General features: G+C 45.9%; 1 protein-coding gene and 1 long non-coding RNA gene across 2 annotated transcripts in view; one reads left to right on the top strand and one right to left on the bottom strand.

Moving 5' to 3' along the window:
- GOLIM4 (golgi integral membrane protein 4) overlaps positions 1–16,693 on the top strand; it is a 33,445-nt gene extending 16,752 nt beyond the window's left edge. The window contains exons 4-17 of the mRNA XM_086844266.1: positions 980–1,029; positions 1,763–1,816; positions 2,319–2,469; positions 3,623–3,705; positions 4,258–4,341; positions 7,429–7,596; positions 8,432–8,746; positions 9,942–10,183; positions 10,585–10,664; positions 11,224–11,336; positions 12,414–12,581; positions 12,987–13,055; positions 14,454–14,534; positions 14,863–16,693. Coding sequence (XP_086700392.1) covers positions 980–1,029; positions 1,763–1,816; positions 2,319–2,469; positions 3,623–3,705; positions 4,258–4,341; positions 7,429–7,596; positions 8,432–8,746; positions 9,942–10,183; positions 10,585–10,664; positions 11,224–11,336; positions 12,414–12,581; positions 12,987–13,055; positions 14,454–14,534; positions 14,863–15,018 — 1,814 coding nt within the window. The 3' untranslated portion in view covers positions 15,019–16,693. The remainder of the gene's footprint in view (positions 1–979; positions 1,030–1,762; positions 1,817–2,318; positions 2,470–3,622; positions 3,706–4,257; positions 4,342–7,428; positions 7,597–8,431; positions 8,747–9,941; positions 10,184–10,584; positions 10,665–11,223; positions 11,337–12,413; positions 12,582–12,986; positions 13,056–14,453; positions 14,535–14,862) is intronic.
- Positions 16,694–17,151: 458 nt separating this feature from the next.
- Positions 17,152–25,468, bottom strand: LOC147651365 (uncharacterized). The gene is made up of 4 exons (XR_015274581.1): positions 25,273–25,468; positions 19,659–19,716; positions 17,619–17,980; positions 17,152–17,260 (listed from the first exon to the last, which is right to left on the bottom strand). It is a non-coding gene; the product is annotated as an uncharacterized LOC147651365 (long non-coding RNA).
- Between the last annotated feature and the right edge of the window lie 200 nt (positions 25,469–25,668).

Genomic DNA, 25,668 nt, shown 5'->3' on the forward strand with positions numbered 1-25,668 from the left:
CAGATGACTGCCATATGAAGTAATATACACAAAGAATATGTTTGTATCCATGTACATAAAAAACCCAACATGTATGTGGGGTATGGACATGTGTAAATCCTGTCCTGGCCTGCCAGAAATTCAAAACTTGCACCAAAACCATGGGATCTTTTCCTGCATTCCATCAACTGGAAATTAAACTTGGAATCAGTACTTTTAATGTGCTTTAGGGTGAGCACATGCTTATACAACTTTTCCTGATTAAAACTAAATTCTGGGTGTGTGTGAGGCAAACACAAATTGTATTTCTTACAGTTGTGCCCTCTGTGGAAGTTCAGCAGGATTCAATCCTCTGAGTTTCCTCGGCCTCTAAATTCACTGCAACTTTCAGGGTAGAGCCTCTGTTCTTCCTAGAACTGAGGACTCAGCTGCTGAATTAAAAATATGGCTTTAGCAAAGCTGTCAAAGAGTTAGAAATGATTCTCACCGTGCAAGTCTTGGTGGGTTTCTGGTGCCATCTAGTGTAGAATGGTCCTGCTGCTACCCAAGGGGGAGACGCCTTTCCAAACCCTGGCAAGAGAGAGGTCTGGAAATGAATGAGGAAATGTTTCATTATTTCCAAGAATAAGCAGTTTATAAAAGGCCTTTATGCCCTTGGGCCTCTGCTGAGAGAGTTCACACATCATATTTAATTACCCTGTAGATTTGAGCCTGAACTCTGTGTCTCTCACTATGGTATGAGACCTTTAAGTGAAAATATTTTATAAAACTTTTCCAAGTTTGTGCATTTTAAAATTTGCACGTTTTGTCAAATTCTCCATAGGTTGTTTTTCTTGTTTTTCTTTTTTTTTTTTTTTTTAAGATCCTTTGAAAATTGTTTCTGCATGAATATTCAGCTGTTAAAGAGAATTTATGTACTCAACAGTCAAGTTATTCAAGCACAGATTCTCATCTTCCTGGTGCTTTTTTTTTCATCAGTACTTTCCCTTTTATGTTGCAGATTTTCTTGTTTATAAACTAGAAGCACAGGAAACACTAAATAAAGGAAGGGTAAGTCATCATTCCTAGTATAAGTTTTTAATAGCTGATGCTATTTGAGTTGCAAGGAAAAGGAAATACTTTGCAATTATAGCTGTTCAAAGGAAGAGATCTTGCAAAATATTAATTGAAAGAGCTCTCACTTATCCCAGTTCTACTCTGCATTCATAAGTGTTCTCCAATTCCTAATTATTTGAGCTATAGTAGGAGAAACTAATACCTCTCCAGAAAATTAATTTAGAAAATAATCCCCTGTTTATATTATGGTAGTTCAAACGTAATGTTGTTTTATTTAAGGGGAAAGGGGAATAAGAAGGTGTTAGAAATATTTTTGTAGCTTAGCCCCCAGGGAAAAGAACAGTGACAGCTTTCTAACACATGGGCTTTGAACTGGAAAGTATAAAAAACATCAAGAAACTTTGTTTTATATACCAAGTGCCAGAAGGAAAGCTCTATCTGGCAGAGGACCCAGAGACCTGTAGAGAACTCTTTATAAAGCAAGTAAATTAGGATTTTATGGCTATTTCATGTTGGAACTGGGGGGCAGTTTGGGAGCTGAGGAGCAGGAGTTGAAATGGGTTGCTGCTGCAGTGGGTGCAGAGTGTGGGAGCTGGCTCCAGGGCCAGAGGAGAGGTGGATTTGTGTCCTGGGGAGCTGCATCCCTTGGCTGGTGACCCCCAAAAGCTGCAGGTGCAGAGCTCAGGGCAGTGCCAGGGGGTTTCACACCAGTGCTTTTGTTTTCCAGCAAGACTCCAACAGCAGATACAGCGCTCTGAGCGTGCAGCACCAGATGCTGAAGGTGGGTGACTGAGACAGCAGAGCTCCTGTGGAACTGGTTCTGCTGGGGAGACACGGCCTGCCCGGCTTCTGGCATCACTGCAGAGTGTCAGGGTGTGGACAGTGCCTTCCTCTCACTTGTAAAAGATGGTTTCCTGCAGTTTTTCCTAGTCAGGCTTTCCAGTGGGTGATTTAATCTTATCAGATGCAGTTACTTGTAGGGAAAGCTGATTTATCAGCCCTTATGTAGTTTGGCACGTAGGGATTTTCTGAGACACATTCAGCAGCTCCCAGGGGGACAGTGCAGCTCTGGGGTGAGGTGACACAACCCTGGAACAGGAGCCTGCTCATCACAGAGATCATTTTGTGTTTGGAAGGAGCTGCAATGTGCATGCTTTGAATAATAACCTTCCTGTTATGAATGCTTCCTATTCATCTGCACTTCCTAAACAAATTGCCAAAGACAATATTAGCCAGATCTGCAGATACAGAGCTGTTGCAGTGTCCCAACTTGGTATTTGCAGAGTCAACACGAAGAACTAAAGAAACAGCACGCTGACCTTGAGGAAGATCACCGAAAACAAGGAGAGGAGTTTAGCAGGACGTTCAGTGATCACAAAGAGCGATACCTGCAGCTGCAGCAGGAAAAGGAGCAGGAGATCTCCAAGCTGAAGGGTAAATTTAGTCTGTGTCTGGCTGCCCACATTAAATTGGGTGTTTGGCACTGTGTTTTGTGTGGTGTGAGAGAGGCATTTCCTCTGTTCTCACTCACAGGTCGTTTGTGCATCTTCTGCCTCCTGACAAGTTATATTTTATTGATGATTTTCTGAGGCCTCTCTCTGAAATCTGTTCATATGTGCTCTGTCTGGGTCACAGAAACAGCAAAAAACCCAGCATTTAAAGCCTGTTGAGTGTCAGAGATTGTTGAGTCTGTCTTTAATTTTTAATTCTAAGACTGGTATAAACCTGGAAAAAAGGGTTTGCCTCTTCTTTTTTTTAACTGAAAGACAATCTAAGAATATTTGCCACGGCTAGCAGAGATGTAATTGTGCCTCTTTCTGAAGTGAGTTTATTTGCATTTTATACCTCCTTTTTCCCTGTGTGTACCAGCTCCTCTGGAGCACATTGCACCTGTACACTTGGGTGATGAATTCAGTTTTTACTCTTGGCATCCAGTTTCCTGTTTGAGATTCTGGACAGTTTTCAGGCCTCTTCCATCCTCAATTCACGGTTCCACAGAAGAAAAGGATGGGGCTGTGTCCATCAGAGTCTTCTCTAACACAGGGGCTGCTTCTGGAGCTGTTTGCAGCTTTGTCTGCACTGCAGGCAGAGGTTGTTTGTTGGCTCCATGTCAACATCATGGAAAAAGTGGGAGTAGAAACCTCTTTCCCTGATCCCAGAAGCTTTTGGAGCCTTCTGGGCATCCCTTTCAAAGGGGGTCCTGTGACAGAAAATTCTCACTTGCCAGGTATGATGTGGGGAAAGAGAGGAGGGTGCCTTCCTCTCTGCCTTTCCAGGATTCAGATTTCCACAGGGAATTCTGCCATCTGCAGCGCCCAGCGAGAGCAGTGATGCAGAATTCCAGGTGCAGGCTGGGTGCTCTGATAGAAAATGTCACCAAACAATTTTCTGCTTGAAAATGGAAAGCTTTTAATAAGGCTGGGGAGAGAGGTAAGAAAAACAAACCATACAATTATTCTGCCTAATTTTTACTACAGCACTCATGTGGGATTTTATATAGATTGTGTTATAGTCTTAATTTTGGTGTCTGGTGTTAGAAATCCAGCCAGGTTTAAATTCTGTATTTCTTTTAATTTCTTTTCTACAGAATCTCTGTATAACTTGCGGGAGGAGAACAGGCAGCTGAGAAAAGCTCACCAGGACATTCACACCCAACTACAGGATGTCAAGGTAGGCTTTGCTCTGAGGAGAACTTCCAAGATCATTAAGAAAAAACATTCCAAGTTTTCCCAAGCCCAAAGCAGGCTGTGCTGTAGACTCCTAGTTTCTGTTATTTGGGAAAAAGGAGAGGAGTAGGCTGAACTGGATTTGTCTTTGGTCACCTGCACTTTAGGTATATGCCCATTAAAAAAAAAGTATTTAGCAGAGAAATCAGTATTTGGTTTTACAAGTTAAAAATTGGGTTTTGGCAAAACTCAATGCTAAATGTTTTCCAGCTCTGTTTTTTTAATATGTTCATCAACATCTACCCCTGCTTTTAATTTTATTTTAGTTACACAAATCCTGGCCTCCAAATTGCCTTCCCTGGTGTGCTTGCTTCCTCTCCCTGTTTAATATGCATTCCATGTGAAATAAATAAGTGCTGTCATTCCAGCTAAGGATTTTCTTTCCAAAATAAATTGAATTATCTTCCTAGTTCAAACCCGCCCCCCCCCCAGCCTCCCTAACTGATCTTTAGAATGAACTTTATGTGAAACGTGTGATGTTCTTCTTTTTGTGTAGCAACAGCATAAGAACTTACTGTCCCAGCACAACGAGCTTGTGGTGACATTGGAAGACCACAAGAGTGCACTAGCTGCTGCTCAGGTCAGAAGGAAAGCAGCTCCTGCCGGCTCTCAGCTTCCCAAATCTCTGTTTCCCAAACCCCTGGTGGCCCGGCTGGCTGCAGGGTGCTGCATGTGCCTTTGGCATGGGGATCCCAGGAGGTGCATGGCACGGAGGGGCTGCTCCCCAGAGGCTGCAGCAGCTCCCAGGGGCTCGGGGCACAGGGCAGGCTGTGGCCAGCCCAGCAGTGCATGTGCTCCTGAGAAAGGAGCCTCTGCTTCCCTGAGAGCTGTCGGTGCCTTTCTCTTTCTGTCCTCTCTGACGGGGCTGCTGCGAGCATCCTGTGCTCTGACCTTCACATTGATCTCTTAGACCTGGATGCTGGGCTAAAATCTCTTCTTGTGTGTGACTGGAGAGGTTGTGAGGCTTCCATGGAATTCCAGAGTGGTTTGGAAAAAGCTCATCCTGTGACACCCCTGGCCATGGGCAGGGACACCTTCCACTCTCCCAGATTGCTTCCAGCTCCATCCAACCCGGCCTCCCAGGGATCAGGGGCAGCCACAGCTGCTCTGGGCAGTACAGATGAGTGCAGTAGCTGCAGAGCATAGATGGAGATGTGTATGGAGGTATGGAAACTCCAGGTGGAACTCAAATTGCTTCTGAGAAGAGCCAGCACCATTAAGTTTCTTAAATGTCATTTTCAAGTGAACTATCCACAAAGCACAAACTGTTGCAGGCTCAGTCAGCTGTGCCAGCCCAAGCTGTGGAGGCCACAGGGAATCTGAAAGTGGGAGTGATGTTGCAGCAGAGGAAGACTTTTGGTGAAAGATCAGAGGGAAAGGCAATGAGGCAGTGTGAAGTTATTTTTATTCCTGACTGATTTTCTTCATTTAGGCATTTTCACAGTCCACAAAATCGTTAGCAGCATTAAAAGCATTGAATTTTTTTTTTCCTCAGTTCTGCTTGTTGTGGCTGTCAATATGTGTAGATATTAAAAAAAAATAGGGAAAGATCAGGAAGGTCCCTCATAGACTGAGTATCTGAAGAATCATAATCTGCAGTGCTGAACCACACTGGCAGCTAATGTTGAGCTCTTCTCCCACATTTGCTGTGTGGTATGTGCTGACAGCATCTGAAATTCCACAAGGCCACGTGGAGGGGCTGATTTAAGGTTCACCAAACCCAAAGGGAAGCTCCCCACACTCCTGGCTTTGATTCAGTTCTTTAATTAGGAAGCCTGTGCCACACAAAGCCTCTCTGTCTGCAGCCAGGGTGTGACATTTGTCCTGTGGGGACCCTCCAGAGAAGGGTCTTGCACATGCCTTGAGAACAGAGGGTATTTCACACTTTTGTGTAGTTTCTCCTGCAAACCAGCTGCAGAAAATCCCCAGGGGATTCTTTCTCAGCTCCATAAATGATCCCTCTATTTCTAGGTGTTCTAGACATTGAATACCAGTAGTCAATACTGCACTAACCTGAATCTTTAAAGCATTTTAGTCTTTGTGCTTTTTCCCAACCAGGCAGATTAATTACATATATTAATAAACCTTCTTTTCTGCCAGCATCAGCACCTTTTAAACTCTGGCCTTGAATCAAAATGTTCAATTTAGTGACTCTGCACTAGAGCAGAGCACTTGAATCTGATCTGGATGGGCACTGTTTAAATATCATGGCCTGGTTTGGGTTGGAAGGGACCTTAAAGCTCATCTAATTCCACCCTTTGCCATGGGCAGGGACACCTTCCACTATCCCAGGGTAATCCCAGCTTTGTCCAACCTGGCCTTGGACATTCCCAGGGATGGGGAGTCCACAGCCTTTCTTGGCAACCTGTGCCAGGACCTCACCACCCTTACAGTAAAGAATTTATTCTTAATATCAAATCTAAACCTTCCCTCCTTCATCTTAAGGCCACTCCCCCTTGTCCTGTCCCTCCATCCCTTGTCCCCAGTCCCTCTCCAGCTCTCCTGTAGCCTTTTTGCACCCTGGAAGGGGCCCTGAGCTCTCTCTGGAGCTTTCTCCTCTCCAGGTGAGCATCCCCAGCGCTCCCAGCCCAGCTCCAGCCCCTGGAGCTTCTCCACGGCCTCCTCTGGACCCATTCCAACATATCCCAGTGTGTTCATCTCTCTGCACGGCCACTGCAGGCAGAGAAAAAATAACCAGAGACCTGAGTATCAGTTTTATGTTCAGTAAATACTCCTTTTTCCTCTGAAGTTTGTCCTCTCCAGCAGTTAATGTAGGAGTAGGAGCATCCCCCTGGACAGACAGGGGTAATCACTGTGCACTCTGCTTTCCCTTTAGGCCATTCTGTTTTAGGGGTCCATAAACACGGCCACACCTCCCCTGGAGCAGCAGGGAAACTCTCTGGTGTGGCACCTGTTGAGTGTGCAGCTGGTCAGCTTTTTATACCCTGCCCACCCCTAAAAATCCTCTTTAATTGGAAATCTTCCTGCTGCAGAGCCAGGGATTGGGGTACCAGCCCTGCTGGGTTTTCTTTAAAGCTTTCCTGATCTTGTCCAAAGTTAAACAGCAGATCAAATTCCAACATTTTACTGTTGCATTTCAGGAAGCCTATAGAAATTTACATTTTCCTTCTTTTCTTTTTTTCCCTTCTGTTTTTCCCCTTGCTCTTCACCACTGTGACTTTCTTTGCCTCAGTTCTGTATGTTGGCTGTTGTCTTGTCTAACACCTGTCTAAATGTTGAGGACTTGGCATTTCCACGACACGTAGATGTACTTCAAAACTCTTCTTTCTGAAAGAACTGCACTTCTTTCTATCAGCAAAGGAGAAGTGTGGTGCTCTCGACTTCCCTCACTTCAGTCTGCCAGGAAAGCTGCATCATCCCCTTCTGACACTTCTCCTGCTTGGCATGAATAAAACAACACCTCTTCTTCGTCCCACAGAGATGTTTTTAATACACTTTGTATGCATGTGCACTTTGAAAAGATCCTGATGGATCAGTGTCATCTAATATTTGGAGAATAAAACTGTATTTTAAAAGCTCCCATCCCTTCTCCTCCCTGAAATATCGAGTTTTCTACCATGTGTCCTGCCAGCAACTTTGCTCCAAAGTGACTACATTTGATGAAGAAATTAATTTGGACACACTGTAATTAACATGTTGGCTTTAGACTCAGGTGGAGGAATACAAACAGCTGAAGGACACCCTCAAAAAAATCCCAAGTTTCCAAGATCTGGAGAAGGTGGAAGGAGGGAATGAGCAGCCCGAGGTGCGGGGCCCGTCCCCCCACAGCCGCCCCCCGGAGCAGCACGGAGCTGGGGCTGAGCAGCAGCAGGAGGTAAAAGGCTTCAGACACCCCAGGAATGGTTCTGATTCAGCAGAAGCTGCTGGATGTCTCTTAGGGTGTGTGTTTGGCTGTGCACCTTGGTCGGTTCTGGAGGAAAGCAGTGAGGAATGGATTAATTGTTGAGTGGTAGGAAAATCTATTCATGATGATCTTTGCTCTCATGGCTCGTCCAGTTTTAAGTGTATTTATGCCAGCTGTTTTATGAAGTTGCTCAAAATCTAAATATTTTTAAAGAAGAAATCTAAAATTTTAGCTACCTCAAGTGTTACAGAAAGCTTTTAGAAGTTCTGAGGAAATTTTTATTCTATAAAGTTCCAGTGGCACACTAAAGTCAGTGTATTTGAAATTGGCACACCAAGGTTCAAGCAGAAAATGTGTAATCTAGAAGTTAAGAAAAACCAGTTGTGATTTTGTTTTACAAGAATTTTTGGCCAGCAGAACCTACAACAAATAAAAATCATGGAATCATTTAGGTTGGAAAAGAACTTTAAGATCTTCCAGCTGCGAACCCAATTCTACCAAAGCCAGCACTAAATTGTGTCTCTAAAACACAAAGCTGGCTTTGTAGGATTGTAAGAGTTTTTATTCCACTTCAGCTGAAATGAGGCTTGATTTGTGGTGGAACTGTACACCACCTTGTGTATCTGTGCAGCCACAAACCAGGTGATGACCCCACGTGGCAGCAGGAGCTCGTTCCAAACCAGGCATTTGGCCCTCCTGACAACAGCTCCAGGCTGGCATAAAGGATCCAGGTCTGTCCTTGGCTCTCCTGAAACTGAAATCCATAAATGTGTTGTACACACAGAATCCTGTGTCTGTTTTGCAGATTGAGAAGCCAAGGGAGAGAGAAGAAATAAACAGCCAGGAACGGGACAGGGCTGAGCCTTCCCACGTGCAGGGAGGGGCTCCCGAGGGCCAGGACGCCCAGGAGCAGCAAGGAGCTGCAGAGGATGAGGAGCAAAGGGCAGAGCAGATGGAAGAAGAACGCAAAAAGGAGCTTGAGGAGGAAGAAATGGAGCAGGCAGGGCAGCCTGAGCACCTGGAGGAAGAGCAGGACCAAGCCCCAGAAGAGCACGAATGGAAAAAGCAGGAGCAAAAGGAAGAAGAAACCAACATGTTGGGTGATCACCTGCAGTCAGAGGTAGGGAGCTCTTTTCTAATTGATTAAATCTGTTGTTTAAATGGAGGCTTCTCCTGTCACTCCTGGCCTTGTATTGCAGTCACCTATTTCTAGGCAAAATAGTTTATATAGAGAGTTTGGGATTCAGAGCACTCACTGTTTTTTAGATAAAATTACTGTCATGTTTATAGAAAATTTGGGATTCAAAGCACTTGGATGCAATAGGATTCAGGCTCAACTTGAGCACACTTGTACTGTAGTGCTGGCCAGATCTTAATGAACATTAATTCTGCTGATAAAAAGCAACAGATGGGGGAAAAAAAATAAAAATAGCAGCAGACTGAATCCTGTGTCCCACTTTAAACCTGAGGCCTGTGGTAGCTGATGAAGAGCTCAGCAGGTGAGAGGGAGGCTGGGATGGAGAACTGCTCTGCTTTGGTAACTTGATGCATCTCAGCAAATTGCAGAGTGTTTCCTTGTCAGAGGTACCTGCCTTCTGCAAACACACTGCCAGCTCAGTGCTCACTGCTGTTGGACAGGGAATTTTAACTGCCAGACAAACTTGACTAAAACAGGCAGGGGAAATCAGTGTGCAGCTCTAAATAAAACCAGCAAATCCTGGGTTTACATCCCGGATTGGATCTGCAGTGCAAAGTGTATTTCACTGGTCTGACTAGAGGCTTTGTAGACACTTTGTGTCCTGGCAGATGCATTGTGTCACTGTGGTGTAACCAGGAGCTGTTGCTGAAGAGGTGCAGGGGGTCAGAACAGCAGCAATGGGTTAAGCTGTGAAGCTGGAGTTAGCCTAAGTTATTGCTGAGTATAAAAAGAAGTGCAGTGTCTCACTTAAGGCTAAAAGCAACTCTCCCTGAGGTTACCACTTAAATCAATAGGAACTTTTGCTGTCTTATCAGTCATCAAAACCTCCTTTTACTGTGTGATATGTTGGGAGGTTTTATTATTATTTATAGGAAAATCATGGCTTTCCTTAGCCCACAATCTCCACTTCCTTCCCTGTGTGTTCCAAAAACACCCCAACACTTCCAGTCTGTGTTCCAAAAAATGTTTTAACTTCAAGCAGGCAGGGACACAAAATCTTAAAAATAACTTTGCTGTAATTGCATAGGGTTTGTTTTCCCCTCTGGACAGGTTTCTCCCTGCTTGTTTCTGATCACTGAAAGGATGATTAATTTCTCTTAACACATTTCTGTGACAGATAAAGCCAACAAAGAGACAGAAAGCAGCTTATGAGCAGCAGCTGGAGCAGCAGCACCTGGGAGCCCAGAGAGCAGAGGAGGCCAAGCAGCTCCGGCAGCAGCAAGAGTCCCTGCGCCAGCAGAGGCTGCGAGGGCAGCTCCTGAGGCAGCAGCAGCTCCAGGAGAGAGAGCTCCAGCTGCAGAGACAGGCAGAGCAAGGGGAGAAACTCTACAAAAAGCACCTCAGGTTCAACTCTCCCTCGTGAGTTTGTCGTGCTCTGGGTTTTGTGTTGTCAGCTTTGTTGTGCTCCCTTGTCCCTGTGGGCAGATTTCCAGGGGGTTCTGTTGGACAGTTCCTTAGAGAGCTGGAGATTTGATCCCTAAAATTCAGAGTCCTGACTTTACTCTTTGCTGACCCATATCCTTCAGGACTGCAGACTCCACACACAGACACACAACTCCAAGACAGCCCAAGAAAGTCTCTGTTCTGTCAAGCATTTTTCAGGAAAGGTGGAGTGAGAAAATATCAGATAATAGAGCATGAAACTGGAGCCTGTTCTGGCAGCTGCTGAGAGAGGCAGAGCTGCAGGTGGGGGGTTTGTTTATTAAAGCAGAAAACACACTTTGGAAACTGAAATGATGCTTGGCTTTTAATGTTCTCAGCCAACAGGCTCATTATGATAACATGGACCAGGACATTGTACAAGGGGAGGAAGAGCAAGGTATTCAGGAAGAGGAAGGAGGTAAGAGAGAATTTCTGTCCCTGCCATGCTCACAGGCTCCCTGTGTACTGCCTTGCATGGGAGGCTTTAATATTCATTTCATATCCAGATTGGATTCAAGTGAAACATAAACTCGCAATTTAAAACCAGAAGCTCAAATAACCATGGCTGAAGTGACTGCATGAAATAGAGGAATTACTAAAGATCATATCCACATTCCTGAAAGGAAAAGTGTCTTTTTGACTGAGCTGTTATTACCAGGCTCTGGGGATCTTGGTAATGTTCCTGGCTCTGCCTATGAATTTGTTTGATCTCTTTAAATTACAGATTCATGGAATTGTTTGGGCTGCCATGGACAGGGACACCTTCCACTAGCCCAGGTTGTTCAGTGCCCCATCCAGCCTGGCCTGATCTTTTAATTTCTGTTTCCTACTAGGAGTAAATCAATTCTGTGAGCATTATCTGTTTATGTAGAGGCTGCCCACTGCTAAAAGCACGTGTGGAACCTTGTCTGTGGGAGACTCTTAAGAGGATAACTAAAAACTGCTGTAAAACAATAACCACCTAAAAAATTCCTCAGCTTATGAACACGAGAACCAGCACCAGGATGAAGGAGAAGATGATGATCAGAATAATGCAAATGAACAGCAAGAAACAGAACATCAGGCAGAAAATCATCAGGCTGATGAATCAGTAAGTATGAATTAAGATGCTGAGGCTTGCAGTGTTACTGAAGTGAGAACCCACAGGTCTCGTCTGACATAATTGCACCTCATAGAAATGAGATAAGCAGAGGTCTGCTAGGAGGATAGGTTTGACAGTTGAAAACAACATCTAAAATCTATTTAAGGGTGTCCTTACTCATTTGGGAAGAAATAGAAGGAAAGAGCTTCCTTATTGGAAGCAAGGTGTTTATTTCCACATTCCTTTGATCTGTGCTTTTGGTGGAATAAAGGACTTGGTCATGGCTGGGACTTGAACAGGTACATTTGGCTTCAAAAAATACCAGCAGTGCCCAGTCAAAATGAGAGGGGATGGTATTTTTTATGCTGTCATTAATTAAAGGCTAGCTCAAGAGCCACTGTAGCCAGCTGGAGTCAGTAGAGAGGTGTGAGGTGTAGAAAGAGGATGTAGGTCAGCTCTGAACTGAGCCCTGATATCAACTGCACAGAGATCTGGGGCAGGAGAATCCCCCTGTGCCTTTTCCCAAGTTCCAGTTTACCTGGTGCTGTCAATATCAAGTGCATCTTCCTTACTCCCCTCCCATTCAGCAAATTAAGATGTACAGTGAATATTTCTAAGAGATCTTTAACTTGTTGTCTACAAAGACATAAAACTGCTTCAATTGAATGATGAGCAGAAACTTCTCCTTTTCTGCGTGGCAAAGGTGAAAAGTGTTTTGTTTTCTTGTAGACATAGCCAAGGTCAGCAGGGCAGGGCAGGCTGATACTGAATGATGCCATCAGCTCTGTGTGAGCATTAAACCCTTATCTTTGTTCACATGGGCTTATCAGGGACTGTCAGTCAGTAAACACGAGCTTCTTCAGCAGCCTCTGGGACAGAAGTGCTCAGCTCCCGTGGGGTTCAGCAGACAGGGACCTCACCTCTGTCCCTGCTCACTGCTGAGGTACTCAGTGAGCCCTGCTCCTGCAGATTCCAGCAGCTGCCAGTGGGGATGGAGCTGGCTCTGACAGCCCACACTGCTGCTCTTTCAAGGGAAATGTGACTGGAGCGGGAGCTAGAAGTGTTTAACACTCCTGTAAATTACAGAAGGCAGCCATGGAAGATGTGAATCCTGCTGATGACCCCAATAATCAGGGAGAAGATGAATTTGAAGAAGCTGAGCAAGAGAGAGAAGAAAACTTGCCTGATGAAAATGAAAAGCACAAGGAAACGGGTCAGAAACAAGGACATCCAGGAATGGAGGAGCACTTGGTGGTGGGTAAAGGCAAAAGAGGCACCTCTAGGGCTCCTTCAGGAGGTTAAGGCTGCACATTTCAATGTGTTGGAGCTGTAAACTCCTCCAGGCAGAGAGAATTTTTATGGCATTGGTCTTCAATGGGGTGAATATTCTGTTGTCTTCCTGCTTAGTATGGAAAGTCTTGCTTTATTCTGGGAAGTGATTTTTCTTACATTCATCCTGCTATTTTTTAATTGAGGGCAATTTTAAATCACAGAGCTGAGCTCTCACTACTGCTAATGAATGCACTAAAACTTCCCCTGCCATTATTGTTACTTTAGCTTTACAGAGAGCTTTAGTTCCAGAACAAGAAGCTTTAATCTTCAGCCCTCTGGTTATTAGGCAGGCTCACAGAACTGAATTTTTATGTGATCTTTGTGCAGATGGCAGGAAATCCTGACCAGCAGGAGGATAATGTGGATGAACAATACCAGGAAGAGGGAGAAGAGGAGGTAAGAGAACAGACCCAAGGCAGGTGCAGGCTCAGGCAGAAGAGCACAGCTCCGTTAATACCCAACCTTGGTGTCTTTTAGATCCACAGGATGAGCCCAAATCACTTTGTCTGACTTGAGCAAACCTGGGAAGTCTTTGCCATTACTCTGCTGTCCCCTTCTGGATACACTCTGGGTTACTCATGCTCCTGTGCTGCAATCCATTAGTCTTCCATGCCACACAGCATTAATTGTGCAATAATTGAAAAGATTAAGCCTTTCACAACACAAGGAAAATTTCCTGGAAACCTCAAGGTCACAGAAAACCTCATTAATCTCTAATCACACACTGCAGTTCTGAGCAAACTGCTTCCCTGGCCACTTACTCTTCAGCTCTGACTTTGATTTATCTGTGCTCCTCCTGAGCAATCCGAGCTGCAGCTCCTGGAGTTGCTCAGGAAGCTGACAGCACATGGAGCTGGAGAGGGAGGGAAGGGACTTCTTCCTTCATGTCATGCTCATTGTGCTGGCACCACCCTGAGCCACCCCACAGCCCCTCAGTAGCACCTGATTAATTCCTGTTTCTGCTTCCCACTAAACCCCTTTCAAGAAAAAGCCCAGGAAGTGGCTGCTGTCACTCCCTCGTGGGGAGCACTTTGGATTAGCTGGGATGCACTTAGCATTCACCAGTGCCAAATGCTGCTGCTGACATCCAAGCAGGCCACTGGGAACTGGGCAGAGCTGGCCTTTGGCTGCTGCTCTTTGGCTTCCAGGAAGCAATTTAAACACATCTCAGAAAGGATGTGCCCACTGTGCTGTGACTGGAAGTTGGGAACAGGGAGCAGGGATGGAGTGAGCAATTAAGAGAGAAAAGAGATGCTGCAGTGGGGATCAGTTTCTGTAGTGGGTGAACTCAGATATTAGCCACTGCTGTTCAGATCTTGCCCAAAATGTTCCTGCTGTGATGGAAGCCTCTGACCCAGCTCACAGGACAGCACAGCAGCACTTCCCAAAAGGAAATCAAGTTTACTTCAAAACATTCCTCTTTCAAATTTGCACCTAACATGGGAAGTGGGGCCTGGAATGGAGGGAGAGTAGAAAGTAATGAGAGATCCAAAAGCTGAACGTCAGGGACGCAGATCCAGCATGACCTGCTCTCTCCAAGGGAGCATTGGAAGAGACTCTCTGTGAGAATTGTATTTAAAAGTTAGATGCTCTCAGAGGAAGTGAATTTCCTGATTGTTGGGTGGTTATGGTTCTTTTTATCCTCCTTAAACTTCTTTTAATCCTCGCTGCTCTCTTCTCCCTTCTTCAGAATCTTCATGCTGTGAAAATATCACTGAAAATGTGCCCAGCTGTGCCCCAGGCCACTCTCTGAAAGGCAGTTAAGCCATACAGAACATCTCTTGTGCTTTGCAGGTGCAGGAAGATCTGTCTGAGGAGAAGAAGCCAGAGCTGGAGCACAATGCTGAGGAGCCCTATGGGGAAAACGAGGAAAATGTGAGTCCTGTGCAAGCCCAGGGGCCAGGGACAGGATCAAACCCTGACCACAGCTGCTCATGGCACAGGGATGTGACATGATAATTGTTCCAGCTTGCTTTGGGTCATAGAGCTTAACATTTCATGCTGTCCCAACTTCCCTTAGCTCACCCTTTCATCTCTGTGTCAATTCTTGCTCCCTGGAGGCTTTAGAAAAATCCTTTAATTTTCTGTTTCTGCCCATCAGCTCTCACAACTCCAGCTGCAAATCATTTCATTGCCCTAAATTAAGCTATAAGGAATCTGGCACTGAATCTGTGTGTAAGTTTGTTTTGTTTTCCCCAATCAGGCAGAGGAAAAGAGTAACAGAGGGACAGACCAAGAGCAAGAAATGCAAGAGGACAACAACCAGAAAGAAATTCATGAAGAAAATTACGAGGAGGAAGAGGAGGAGGAGGAAGGCAGAGCTGTGGCAGCAAAAACCCGCAGAAGAGGGGAGATGTAGTTCCTCCCTTCATTTTTCTTTTTCCAGTACACAAATTCCTGGGTTTTTTGTGTTTTTTTTTTAAACCAACTTTTTTTAGGGTATTTAATTTCAAAAAGGAAAAAAAAAAAAGGTTGTGTTTTCCACTTTTTACTTTTCTATTAGGTGCTGTCCTGTGTTTATATGAATACAATATTTTGATACTCTAGATTAGGATTTCTTTTCTATCCAGGCTTTACATAACCAGACATCCTCTAGGTTGAATTTTTTTGTAACTCTGGGTACGGTTTATAAAGGCCATTTTGGATACACTTTTTCACCTTGTCCAGGCCTGCCAGAATGTTTGGTGTCATGTCAGGTGCACTCAACACTGAAGGAGGATTCCTAGTGCCTAAATCCAGGTGACTTCAGTCCCTCCAGCTTGTTGTCTTCCTTGGATTTATTCTGACCAAGGGCTGCTTATTCCTTGTAACCTCACAAAGTCAAGCAAGGGCCGAGCCCTTTGCAGGACCAGGCCTTTTCTAGGTGCAGAACAGTTATAAAATATGCAAATTTTACAAGCCTTCAGAATGCAGCCAAGTTAGCAGCTGTTAATTTTGGCAGCTGTTTCGATACGGTTCAATTATGCATTTATTTTAATGAGCATTCCCAGGTACTTCAATTACATTCAGTACCTGGCTGCTCATGCAAATGGGGCTGTGCTGAGAAGAGCTGGGAGCTAAAAACCAATTTGGACTTGGAGCTCCATTATGCCAAATCAAAACACTACAGCTGTCACAGGGATGGAGATTTACAGCAGCAGCAATTTCCTTGTCCTAGTTAATATATAAAATATTTGACCAGAACCAGAATGATGTTGCCTCAGTGCCATGTTTTCTGGAGGGTGTGGTAGCTGAGCTGACACAGTTGGTGCAAGATGTTGAACATTAAGGCCTTTACCTTCTTTTCCTTATTTATTTACAAAAATCTGCTGGAAGGATTTCTGTGTGCCCCAGGGTGAGACTCAGAAGCTCACAGAAGTTGTTTAGCCCAGCAAACATCTCCAGCACTGCATGAAACCCGAGGGGGAGGGGGGAAATGACACAAAAATTGTGCCTTGGTGTGGGCTACCCTGAACATAATCCCAGTGCATGAATTATACAATATTTGTATTGGTACAGACACTAGTTATTTAATATATGTTAAAGGAGAATGGGAATCTGGATTTCCCAGGCTATGCCCCATTGCTGGAAATGAGGCACAGGGGAGCTCCCCATCAAAGGCTGTGTTAATATATAAAGGGAGAGGGAGTGGGGGTTTTTCCCTTTTTTTTTTTTTATAAGGATGCATAGCAATGTTTTTAGTTTAATTTTTTTATATGAATGTAATTTAATTCATTTTTCTACTAACTTGATTATATTATGTTTTATAGTTGGTTTCCATTCGTTGCAATTTTCCTAATTGTCCCAGATCCAGTGCTTATGTTTCACAGGAAGATTTTTGTCAGTGAGTATTTTGGGTTTTCTAGTTACCATAAATCAGATTTACCTTATGTATAAAAAAAAAAAAAAAAAAGTTTACATGAGACTGTAAAATGTATAATATGTACATAATCTTCAGAATACAATTATTTTGGTAAATTGGCCTGTATTTTTAATGTCATGGTTGCAGTATTTAATTATTTGAGGCATAATAAAACTTGACTGCAGTCAATAAACTAGAATGTAGTTACTGATTTCCACAAGTTTGTGTCAGTTTTCCTAATGCTGTGTTTGGATTTCATTTTAATCCAGGAGTCAGGGGCAGGCAGGGGCAGGGATGGAGCCCTGGCAGCATTTTCAGGGCAGTGGAATATTCTTGTTAATGATATTCCCACCTCTGTGCCTGACAAGAGTCAGAGTGCCAGGGGCACCACGGGGTAGCTGAGCTGTTCCTCATTGCCAAGGGATCCCTGGAATTCAGGGAATGCCTGAATTAATGCCAAATGCTTGGCTAAACCAAGAATTTAATAACAGCACAGGGAGTGCTCCGTTCCCAGCTCCCAGAGCGATCCCAGCCCGATGCTCGGGGTTAGGACTAACGAGAGGGGGAGTCAGAATTCCAAGGGAAAAGTTCCATCCCTTTGGGATTTGGCAGTCACAGAGCAGCCTGTGACCAGAGCTGGCAGGGACTCACCAAAATACTGGAGACAGTTCAGGAAGCAGGGCAGAGCACTGGGAAAACTCCACTGAGGGCAGGAGAATCCGTGCTACAGACAGCTCGGGAGAGCAGAGCTGGTGTTTGGCTGAGAACACACACAGGGAAACACCCAGTGGGGCAGGAGCCCACTGAAACACAAAACCCCACAACTGAATTCTGACCAGAAACAGTGAGTTTGGTCACTGAGTTAATCAGTCATTCCAGCAATTAATTTAAAGGCTGCGATGGATTTTTGGTCATGAGGCATCTTTGAAAAGCCTTTCTGGTTCAGCCCCAGCTTGGGCATCACCTCACGAGAAGATCCTGCCCACCACAAGTCGAGAGATCAGGCAAGAGCACGATAAGAGCTGCTCTAGCCACAAACACATGGAAAAACAACACAAAAACCAAAAACCCAACCCAGTGGTATTCATCTCGTGGGTCGGGGATGCTGCGGCGCTCACCTCGTGTGGCAGGCAGGGCTGTGGTGGGAGCACAGCCCGTAAATCCATTTCTCAGCCAGGCACAGAGCCGGGGCTGCCGTCCCTCCCTGCTCAGGTTTCCAAGGGAAGGAGCTGCAGGGCTGCTGAACTCGGCCTTCCCTCGGCTTTGCCAGTCCGAGCACGTCGGATCCGTGCGTGCAGAGCTCCGGAGCCGCCGGCTCTGCTGCAGCAGGGTAGGTGCACACACAGCACCTGAGACCAAAGCTGTGCAGCCAGAGCAGGAGAAAAAGCTGCCTTTGGGACACCTGACACAGCAGCAGCCCAAAAACGGAGTTCCCTTCTTGCTGCTTCAAATGCAGAACTGTTCATCATCATCATTGCATCTGAAGAAAATAAAAAAAAAAAACAAATTTGCTGTATCTGCTGGTAAAGTTTGAGGTTTTTTTCCTTTCCAGCATATTCTAGGTATCCATCAGCTCTGTTATGGTCAGGGAACAACAGCTTTACTTGTTCCTATGTGCTGAAACACACCTCAGAAAATGCACAGGTATTCTGGCATCACAACCTTATTGTTCCCTGAAACACAATCACTGGACTTTGATGCATGTGTTGTTCTCAAACCATTTTAAGGAAGTGCTAAACCCTGTCTGAGAGCTGCAGGGATTTGGACAGGGATTTTGAGAGGAAACCTCCAGTTTGAGCCCAAGTTAAGCCCCAGAGTCCTGCTTAATTTTCTGATCCTGATCACCAATATAAAACTGGATCTTCTGCATGTTTTCATCCACACAGCAAATGGTTCTGCCACTTCCAAAAACTCTTTTGCAGCAGAGTTTTGACCTTGGGTGATCTCTCCCTGTTTTAGTCCCCAGCTCTTGCGTGTACCAGCTCCCAGCCTTTCCTCTCCTCCCCTCTGCTGCCAGCTGTTTCCTCAGCTCCACATCTGCATTTCCACTGCACAAATTACCGCTCCACTGAGGCTGCAGATGTGGCAAAACTATCAGGACAACTTTTCCATCAGAAATGCTCCATTTGTCAGCCACGTACGTGATCACAGCACCCCAAAAATGTCTGGAACACGCTCCTGTGCCCTGGGAGCTGCAGGAGCAGCCCTGGCAGGGAATGCCCATCCCGGAGACTGGAAAAGCAGCCACAGGATCACAGAGCTGCCTTTGGTGCAGTTGTGAGGGTAACTATGAGTTGAAGTAGATAAAAAGGTGAGCTTTAATGAAAGGTTAAATCTCTCAGGGAGTTTTATCCATGGTCTTATAGCCAGAGAACAAAAAATAGTCATAGCTGGCACTTTGGAAAAGGCAGCAGCCTTAATTAATGAACAAACGCTACTGCTGGGTGCTCAGCAGAACAAAGCTGTCAGCTGTGTGAAAATGAGATTATAGAACTCATTCCCAGACTGTGTGGGATCCATTTTCCCCCTGGTGTCAGAGAGAAGGGCAGGACCTGCAGGGTCTTCCCGAGCTGTGGAAAAGCCAAGCTCAATCTTTCCCAGCAGGGAAAAGCACCCCTGGAAAGCTGCAGCCATGGGGAGCCCAGGGCAGCCCTTGCAGGACACTCCTGGCTGCAGAACCCACGAGACATTCCAGGGGAATCCCTGCCTTCCAGGAAAGAAATAATTTTTCCAGACTTTTCCCTGGTCATTTCAATTCCATTTCTAGAGTTTTCCAGTCATTTGCTGTGGCAGGTGAGGAATGTGACAGCTCCCATGCATTAAGCTGAGATGGTTCAATGTACATATGTACACACTCAGATAAATATCTATAAGTGGTACAGATTGGAAGAAGGAAAATTGGGTTATTAAAAGCAATTCTTCACTGTGAGGGTAGTTAGGAACAGTCCCAGGGACTCCCCAGGATCCCTGCAAGTGCCCAAGGCCAGGCTGGATAAGACCTTGAGCACTTTGGAGCACTGGAAGGTGTCCTGCCCCTGGCAGGGGTGGAACTGGATGAGTTTAAGGTCTCTTCCAACCCAAACCATCCTGGAATTCTACATCCCTGAATATACAGAAATACCTATTACATGAAATAATTTGTGCAGAATTGCATTTACCTGAGCCTTGGGCAAAAGGTTCTTGTAGATGAGCCCAGTTCTGAGTTTCCAGACTCTCCTGCAACCCAAGACAGACCTTTATGAATATTTGTACCCCACTGACCTCTTTTCCTGAGGAACACGAGTGTTCTGTGGCACACAGGAGCCAACTGCACTCCTTGGGCTGCCAAATGCTCCAGGAAACAAAAGCAAATTGGAAAAGTTCCCCTCCCTGTTTTATGCCATGCCAGATGGCCAAGTTAATGGATCGATTTGGTTGTAAAATGAAGGGATGTGGTGCAATAATGAAAAAAGTTGAGATGCTTCCAACCTCAAAATCAATATTTTGATGAGTTTTAAAATAAATTCGTTGAAAATAATGCTGTGATTTGAAGAAAGTTTTTGTGGAAGTGTTATAATTCACAGTGACAGATCTGCAAAGCCTCAATCCGTGTCGTTCCTGAAGAGACACTGAGATTTATTCTGCAGAAAAATTAAAATCAGAATATTGGAAAATTCTTCTGCATTTTCAAAACTGAGGAGTAGTTCAGAATGGAGCTTCTCACTGGTGTTTTTGTAGAGAGCTTCAGGAACCCAGCCAGGAGATCCTCAAATCCCAAACCCCCGAGTTCCTGGGGATTGTTTGGGGGCTCTGTAACAAAGGGCACTCAGTGCAAGGATAAGGAAAGAACACACAAGACTTTTAGCCTCTCTTTAGCTGCACTTTCCACATGGGTTTGGGCTGAGCTGTAATTAGCAGCTCTCCAGGTTATTCTGCATGGTGGTTCCACACTGTCAGACATCCCCCTCAGGGCTTGTCCTCACAGCAAACATCATTAAATTTGCAATTTACCTCTGAGCCTGCTGCATTCCCCACCCAAAGCTTCCTGTCAGATTGCCTCAAAGAAACTTCTGCTCTGGCACTGCCTGGAAGTAACACAAAGCCCAGTTCTAGCCTTTCTCACCCTGTTTTATTCCTCCTGTTCAGCTTTCCTGCCTTCAGCAGCCGTTCTGCCTTTCCAAGCGCTCCACGAGGATCCCCACAAACAGCACTGACACCTCAGGCCTTCCCCTTCTCACTAAAAACTGCTTTATTCAGCCTCTAGGACTGAAGCCTTTGCAGGTAATATCCCCATTAAATTAACCTGAGCTGCCCCCTGTTCTGGGGGGACCCTCTGCATCACAGGAATGACAATCAGTGTCCTGAGCAGAGGAGGGAGGGGGCATTTCCATCTAGCAAAGGTTTCACAGCTCAAGCTGCAAACGTTACGGTGTGGAAAAAGATTATTTGACATTCCTCTGTATCTCAGGAAACTGCTAAAGATTCATGAATATTTCAAAGAGCCCTGGCTTTTCAGAAAGGTGCCTTAAATCTCCTTGGTGTGCAACAGATGTGGTGTTTTTCATTCCAGGTACAGCATCACAGATTAAGCTCTAGCTTGGGTTGTTGGTATTTTAAGCAGAAGAGGAGAAAAAAATTAAATAAAAATCAGTATTTTTTTTTCCCCCTTACAGGGCAATCCTACAATTACCAGTTCTGTTGGGGAATAACCTGGCCTGTGATTTGCTTACCCCACATCACCTCCTCCTGCTCCCAGCAGCCTGGACTTTGCTAAAGGTGCCTCCTGTGGGAAGCAGCATCCAACTTGGGCAAAAGAATTGAGCCAGCTTCCAGTTCTCTTTCCTTGCCTCCATAAAGCTGCATATTTTTTTCCCTTCTGGTGGTGTTTTCTTGGGATAATTGTGCTCAGACCCAAAGGAGCTGGCACCAGGTCAGATTCCAGAGGTGCCCTGGCTGTTGGTGCTGGCTGAGCCCTCAGCCACACGCTGACCCCTCTGCTCTGGGCAGGGAGGCTTGGAGCCTCCTCCCCACCTCCAAAGCCCACAGATTCCATCCCAAATCATCAAAAACGCTGAAAATGCTTAATTGAACAGCGGAAATTAATTAGTGATGACTGAAAGCTGCGTTACCCAGACCAGGAGGTGTTTGACTTTAATCAGTCAGGAAGGAAGTGGTGAGATAATGTCGATTTTGCAGGCAAGGAAAACTTGGGTAAAAGAAGGAATCAAGGTTTTGGGCCTCACAGGAGGAGCTGGGTTTGTTTGGCTCCTTGTGGAGAGGAAGAGCTGTTCTCATTTTGTGTGAGCAGTCTCATGCTCAATAACCAGCACAGCCCATCCTCTGCAGGGCAGGAGCCCCATCCCAGCACTGCCAGCAAATGGAAACCCCTGAGTGACTTTTCCCCGCTCCTCACGGGACCTGGGCCCATCTGGGCATCTCCAAATGCCCATTTGGGTATCTGCCACCTCCTGCAGGGCTGCTGGACCATCCCTTGGTGTACAGAGAGCCACAGCTCGCTGCCTTCCCCGCCAGGCAGCAGCGCTGACAGCCCCGTAATGCAATACCTAATAAGAGGATTAAGTAGAGAGGAATTCTGTTTAATATTGCATTAGTGATGGCAGATCCCCTCCCTGCCCATTCCAGCTCCCTCACAGGATACAATGTCCACGCTTGTAAGGGAAGCTCATCGACATCTGATCAGTCAATAAATCTGTTCTGGTTTTTTAATGACCCCAAGAGCTGTTTCCACACGCTCACATCATCTTACCAACAATTTACCCTCGTAAATTAATTATTTCCTTTAGGGCTTTTAAAACCCTACGATCTGTTTTAGCTCCTTTGCAACAATTCCCATTTAATTGTAAATCAAGGCTCGGGGCAAAGCAGGGTTGAACCTCACCAGCCCAAAGAGAGCTGTGCAAAACCAGAAACGGAGAGGCAGAGACAGGAGGCTGCTCCTGGGCACAAAAACAACACCAACAGGAGCAAAAACCTTCCCAAAGGATGCAGGAGTCAGGTCAGAGGGATGGAGCACGGCTGCTGTGAGGAAAGGCTGGGATAACTGGGGCTGTTCAGACTGAAAAAGAGCTTGGGGCGACCCAAGTGTGACCTTCCAGTAGCTGATGGGAGCTACAGGGACTATTTAGGAGAGACTGGAGTGACAGGACAAGGGGAATGGTTTAAACTGGCAGAGAGTAGGGTTGGAGGGGATTTTGGGAGGAAATTCTTCCCTGTGAGGGTGGGCAGGCCCTGGCACAGGTGCCCAGAGCAGCTGTGGTTGCCCCTGGATCCCTGGCAGTGCCCAAGGCCAGGCTGGACACTGGGGCTGGGGGCAGCCTGGGACAGTGGGAGGTGTTGGAATTGGATGGTCTTTAAGGTCCCTTCCAACCCAAACCATTCTGTGATTCTACAGTTCAGAGTGGGCAGGTTTGAGTCCTCTGTTGCTCAATCCTGCACGTGACATTTGCAATAATTTCCCCTTCTGTGCCCGAGTTTTCTGCCTGTGTAAACAGGGAGGGCAGTCCTGTGTTATCATATAAGGGCTTGATCAATAAGAATGCATTAAAGATTCATACACAGGTGTATTAAAGCACCCGTGCCATGCTAATGTCTCCATTTAAATACTATAAAAAACTCGGTGGGCTCTTGACTGAGCCATTAAGTGAGCGATGGGCAAATTGGAAATGTCCAAGAGAAAAGGAGCAGAATTACACTCTGCTATGAAACACCAGGCAGCTCCCATAAAAATCAATGGCACCGCATAGCAGTAAATTGCAGGGGAGATGAGCTTTATTTCATGGCTCATAAGTGAGCATGAATCTCTCCCAACCTGTCAGCCCTGACAGCTGTGCCTCTGCAAGGACCTGGGTTTTCCAGAGCTGTTTCCATCCCCTGGACTGGCTCCTGTGGGCAGCACTGCTCTCCAGCAGGGAGAATCACCACTGGGAAGGGATGGCCCCTTGAGGGATCAGGGCACTCTGAGGTGGCAGAAAGCCTCTCAAACCTCACAGGGATCATCCCCCTGAAATCTGTAATGCTGCTGGAGTCACTGACTGAGTGTGCAAACACTCCTTTAAAACATTGGGTTTGTTTCTGTGTGTTTCAGACAAGTTATTCCCTATTATTTATTATTATTATTATTCCCTAATTATGGTCCGGCTCCACCTTAGGGAGGGACAGAGAGAAAAAGAAGCCTGCCTGAAAACTGACACAGAAACCTGTGCCAAGGCTACAGAAGGAGACAGGAGAAGGGTTTCCACACTCCTGGAAATGTTGTCCTGCTCCAGGCCCAAGCAGGGCAGGAGGCTGCAGTGTTTGCTGGCAGGGAAATTGCTCACACATGGCAGTGATCAGATCAGATCAGACTGGCAGCAGCTGTGGTGCTACAAACCCATCGGGGAGGAGCAGACACAGATTTCAGAGGAGGGTTTTGGTGAGGTGTGCTGTGCCTGCTGAAGGGGCTGGCTGAGTTTGAAATGCAGGATGTCCTGCAGACAGGAGCACTTTTGCTTCTCCCTGAGCTCGCTGGCAGAGCCTTTCCCTAGCCTGGCACACCAGAAACGCAGCAGGTGCCAATAAATGATCTCCTTCTGGATTTCCACAGTGCCAGGGTGAACAGCAGCAGCCAGCAGGGGATCTGCACAAATCAGCACCTTGTGGCCTTACCTAGAGATAAAGGTCCATGGGAGCAGCAGATAGAAATCAAATAAGTGACATAAATCCCTGAGGTGATGGGAAAAAACCCTCAGGTTTGACCACTGCCCCCCACTTCATCAAACACCTTTTTATCTAACAGTGAAAAGCAGGAACTGCCAAAACACTGAGAGGACAAACCAGCCTAAGAAACCTGCCCTCAGATACCCCTTCAAGCTGCCAGTTTCCTCACACAACCCACGCCAGGGAGGCACTTCCAGCTCTCTCAGCCTCATCTCTCAACTATTTTCCTTTCCCACAGTGTTTTAGTCCCCCTGATGATTTTTTATTACCCTCCAAAAGGCATTTGAATCCATTTTCCCAGCCCATCCAGCACAATAAATTACCAGGAACCAAATTAGCTATCAAAGGGCTAATAGATTTGTTCCTTCAGGGCCTAAATTAGTTATAGCAAACTTTATCTGGAAGGGGGAAGGTTTAAAAATGTATTCTTCCAGCAGGTTTTAGTCCTCATTATACACTCTGAAGCCTATCTGTGGCAGCCACTCAAGGGACCAGGAGAATCAGCTGCTCAGCACAGATGGCCTTGCACTAAAGGTCAAAGAAAAGAGCATGAAAAACGTGGAAATACTTTAAAACCATTCCTGCGGACAGTGGTTGCTGGCTGGAGGCAACCACCAGGTTTTGTGGAGAGGTTTCACTGCTTTTGAAATGCCTCCTCAGTGCTGCTGGTGCAGTTTCATTGTAGAAGAATTTTGGTGTTGTTTGGCTTTGCTCTGTGTTTTAAGCAGGATTTCTGTTATCTCTCAAGAAAGCAAAATGTATTTGCTTCATTGTGAAGGGATTAGGAGCTGAGACAGTGTGTAATGTTAAAGCAGCACAGACTCTCCATCATGCAATAAAAACTTAGCAACAAAAGCCCTCCAAAACTGATTACAAGAACAATTTTCTTCTGTTTATAACAGCCTGGTCCCCACTGGCAGCTGAGGGGATGAAAAAGCTGCACTGGACATTATTCCACCTGGGAAAAATGCTGGGTAAATAAATACCTGTAGAGCAAAGCCCCTTTCTGTTCAGAGCCTGACATCCCTGAGCCATTGCAGCCTAAATGCTGCTCCCAAATCCCAGCCCTGCACTCACCACAGGCACTTCCATCAGCACAGAGGGGATGTGGGAACAGCTCCTGCTGTACCTGGCACAGCAATCTGGGGGAATCCTGGCCCTTTTGGGTGCAGGATCTCCCCTTCCCTGGCTGAGGCTGGCCCAGGTGGCCTCCAGAGGGATCCATTCCAACCTGAACCATCCCACGAGGTGATGTCCATCCTTTTTCTCCATGAACCATCACTGACCTGACCACCACAATAAATCCCAGCAACGAGATGCACCTGGGAGAGGAGCTCAGCCCCAGCTGCCCTGGGCAGCTCCCACACCAGGCAGTGAAAACATCGACTGGGCTCCATCTGAAGGTGAAATTAGAGGTGGGAAGCTTGAATTTCATAATTCTTAGGAAGAAATGGTTGAGCAGTGCCCAGCAGA

Source organism: Cyanistes caeruleus, chromosome 10 (assembly GCF_971803275.1).
Source record: "Cyanistes caeruleus chromosome 10, bCyaCae1.hap1.1, whole genome shotgun sequence".
In the NCBI taxonomy this organism is placed as follows: Eukaryota; Metazoa; Chordata; class Aves; order Passeriformes; family Paridae; genus Cyanistes; species Cyanistes caeruleus.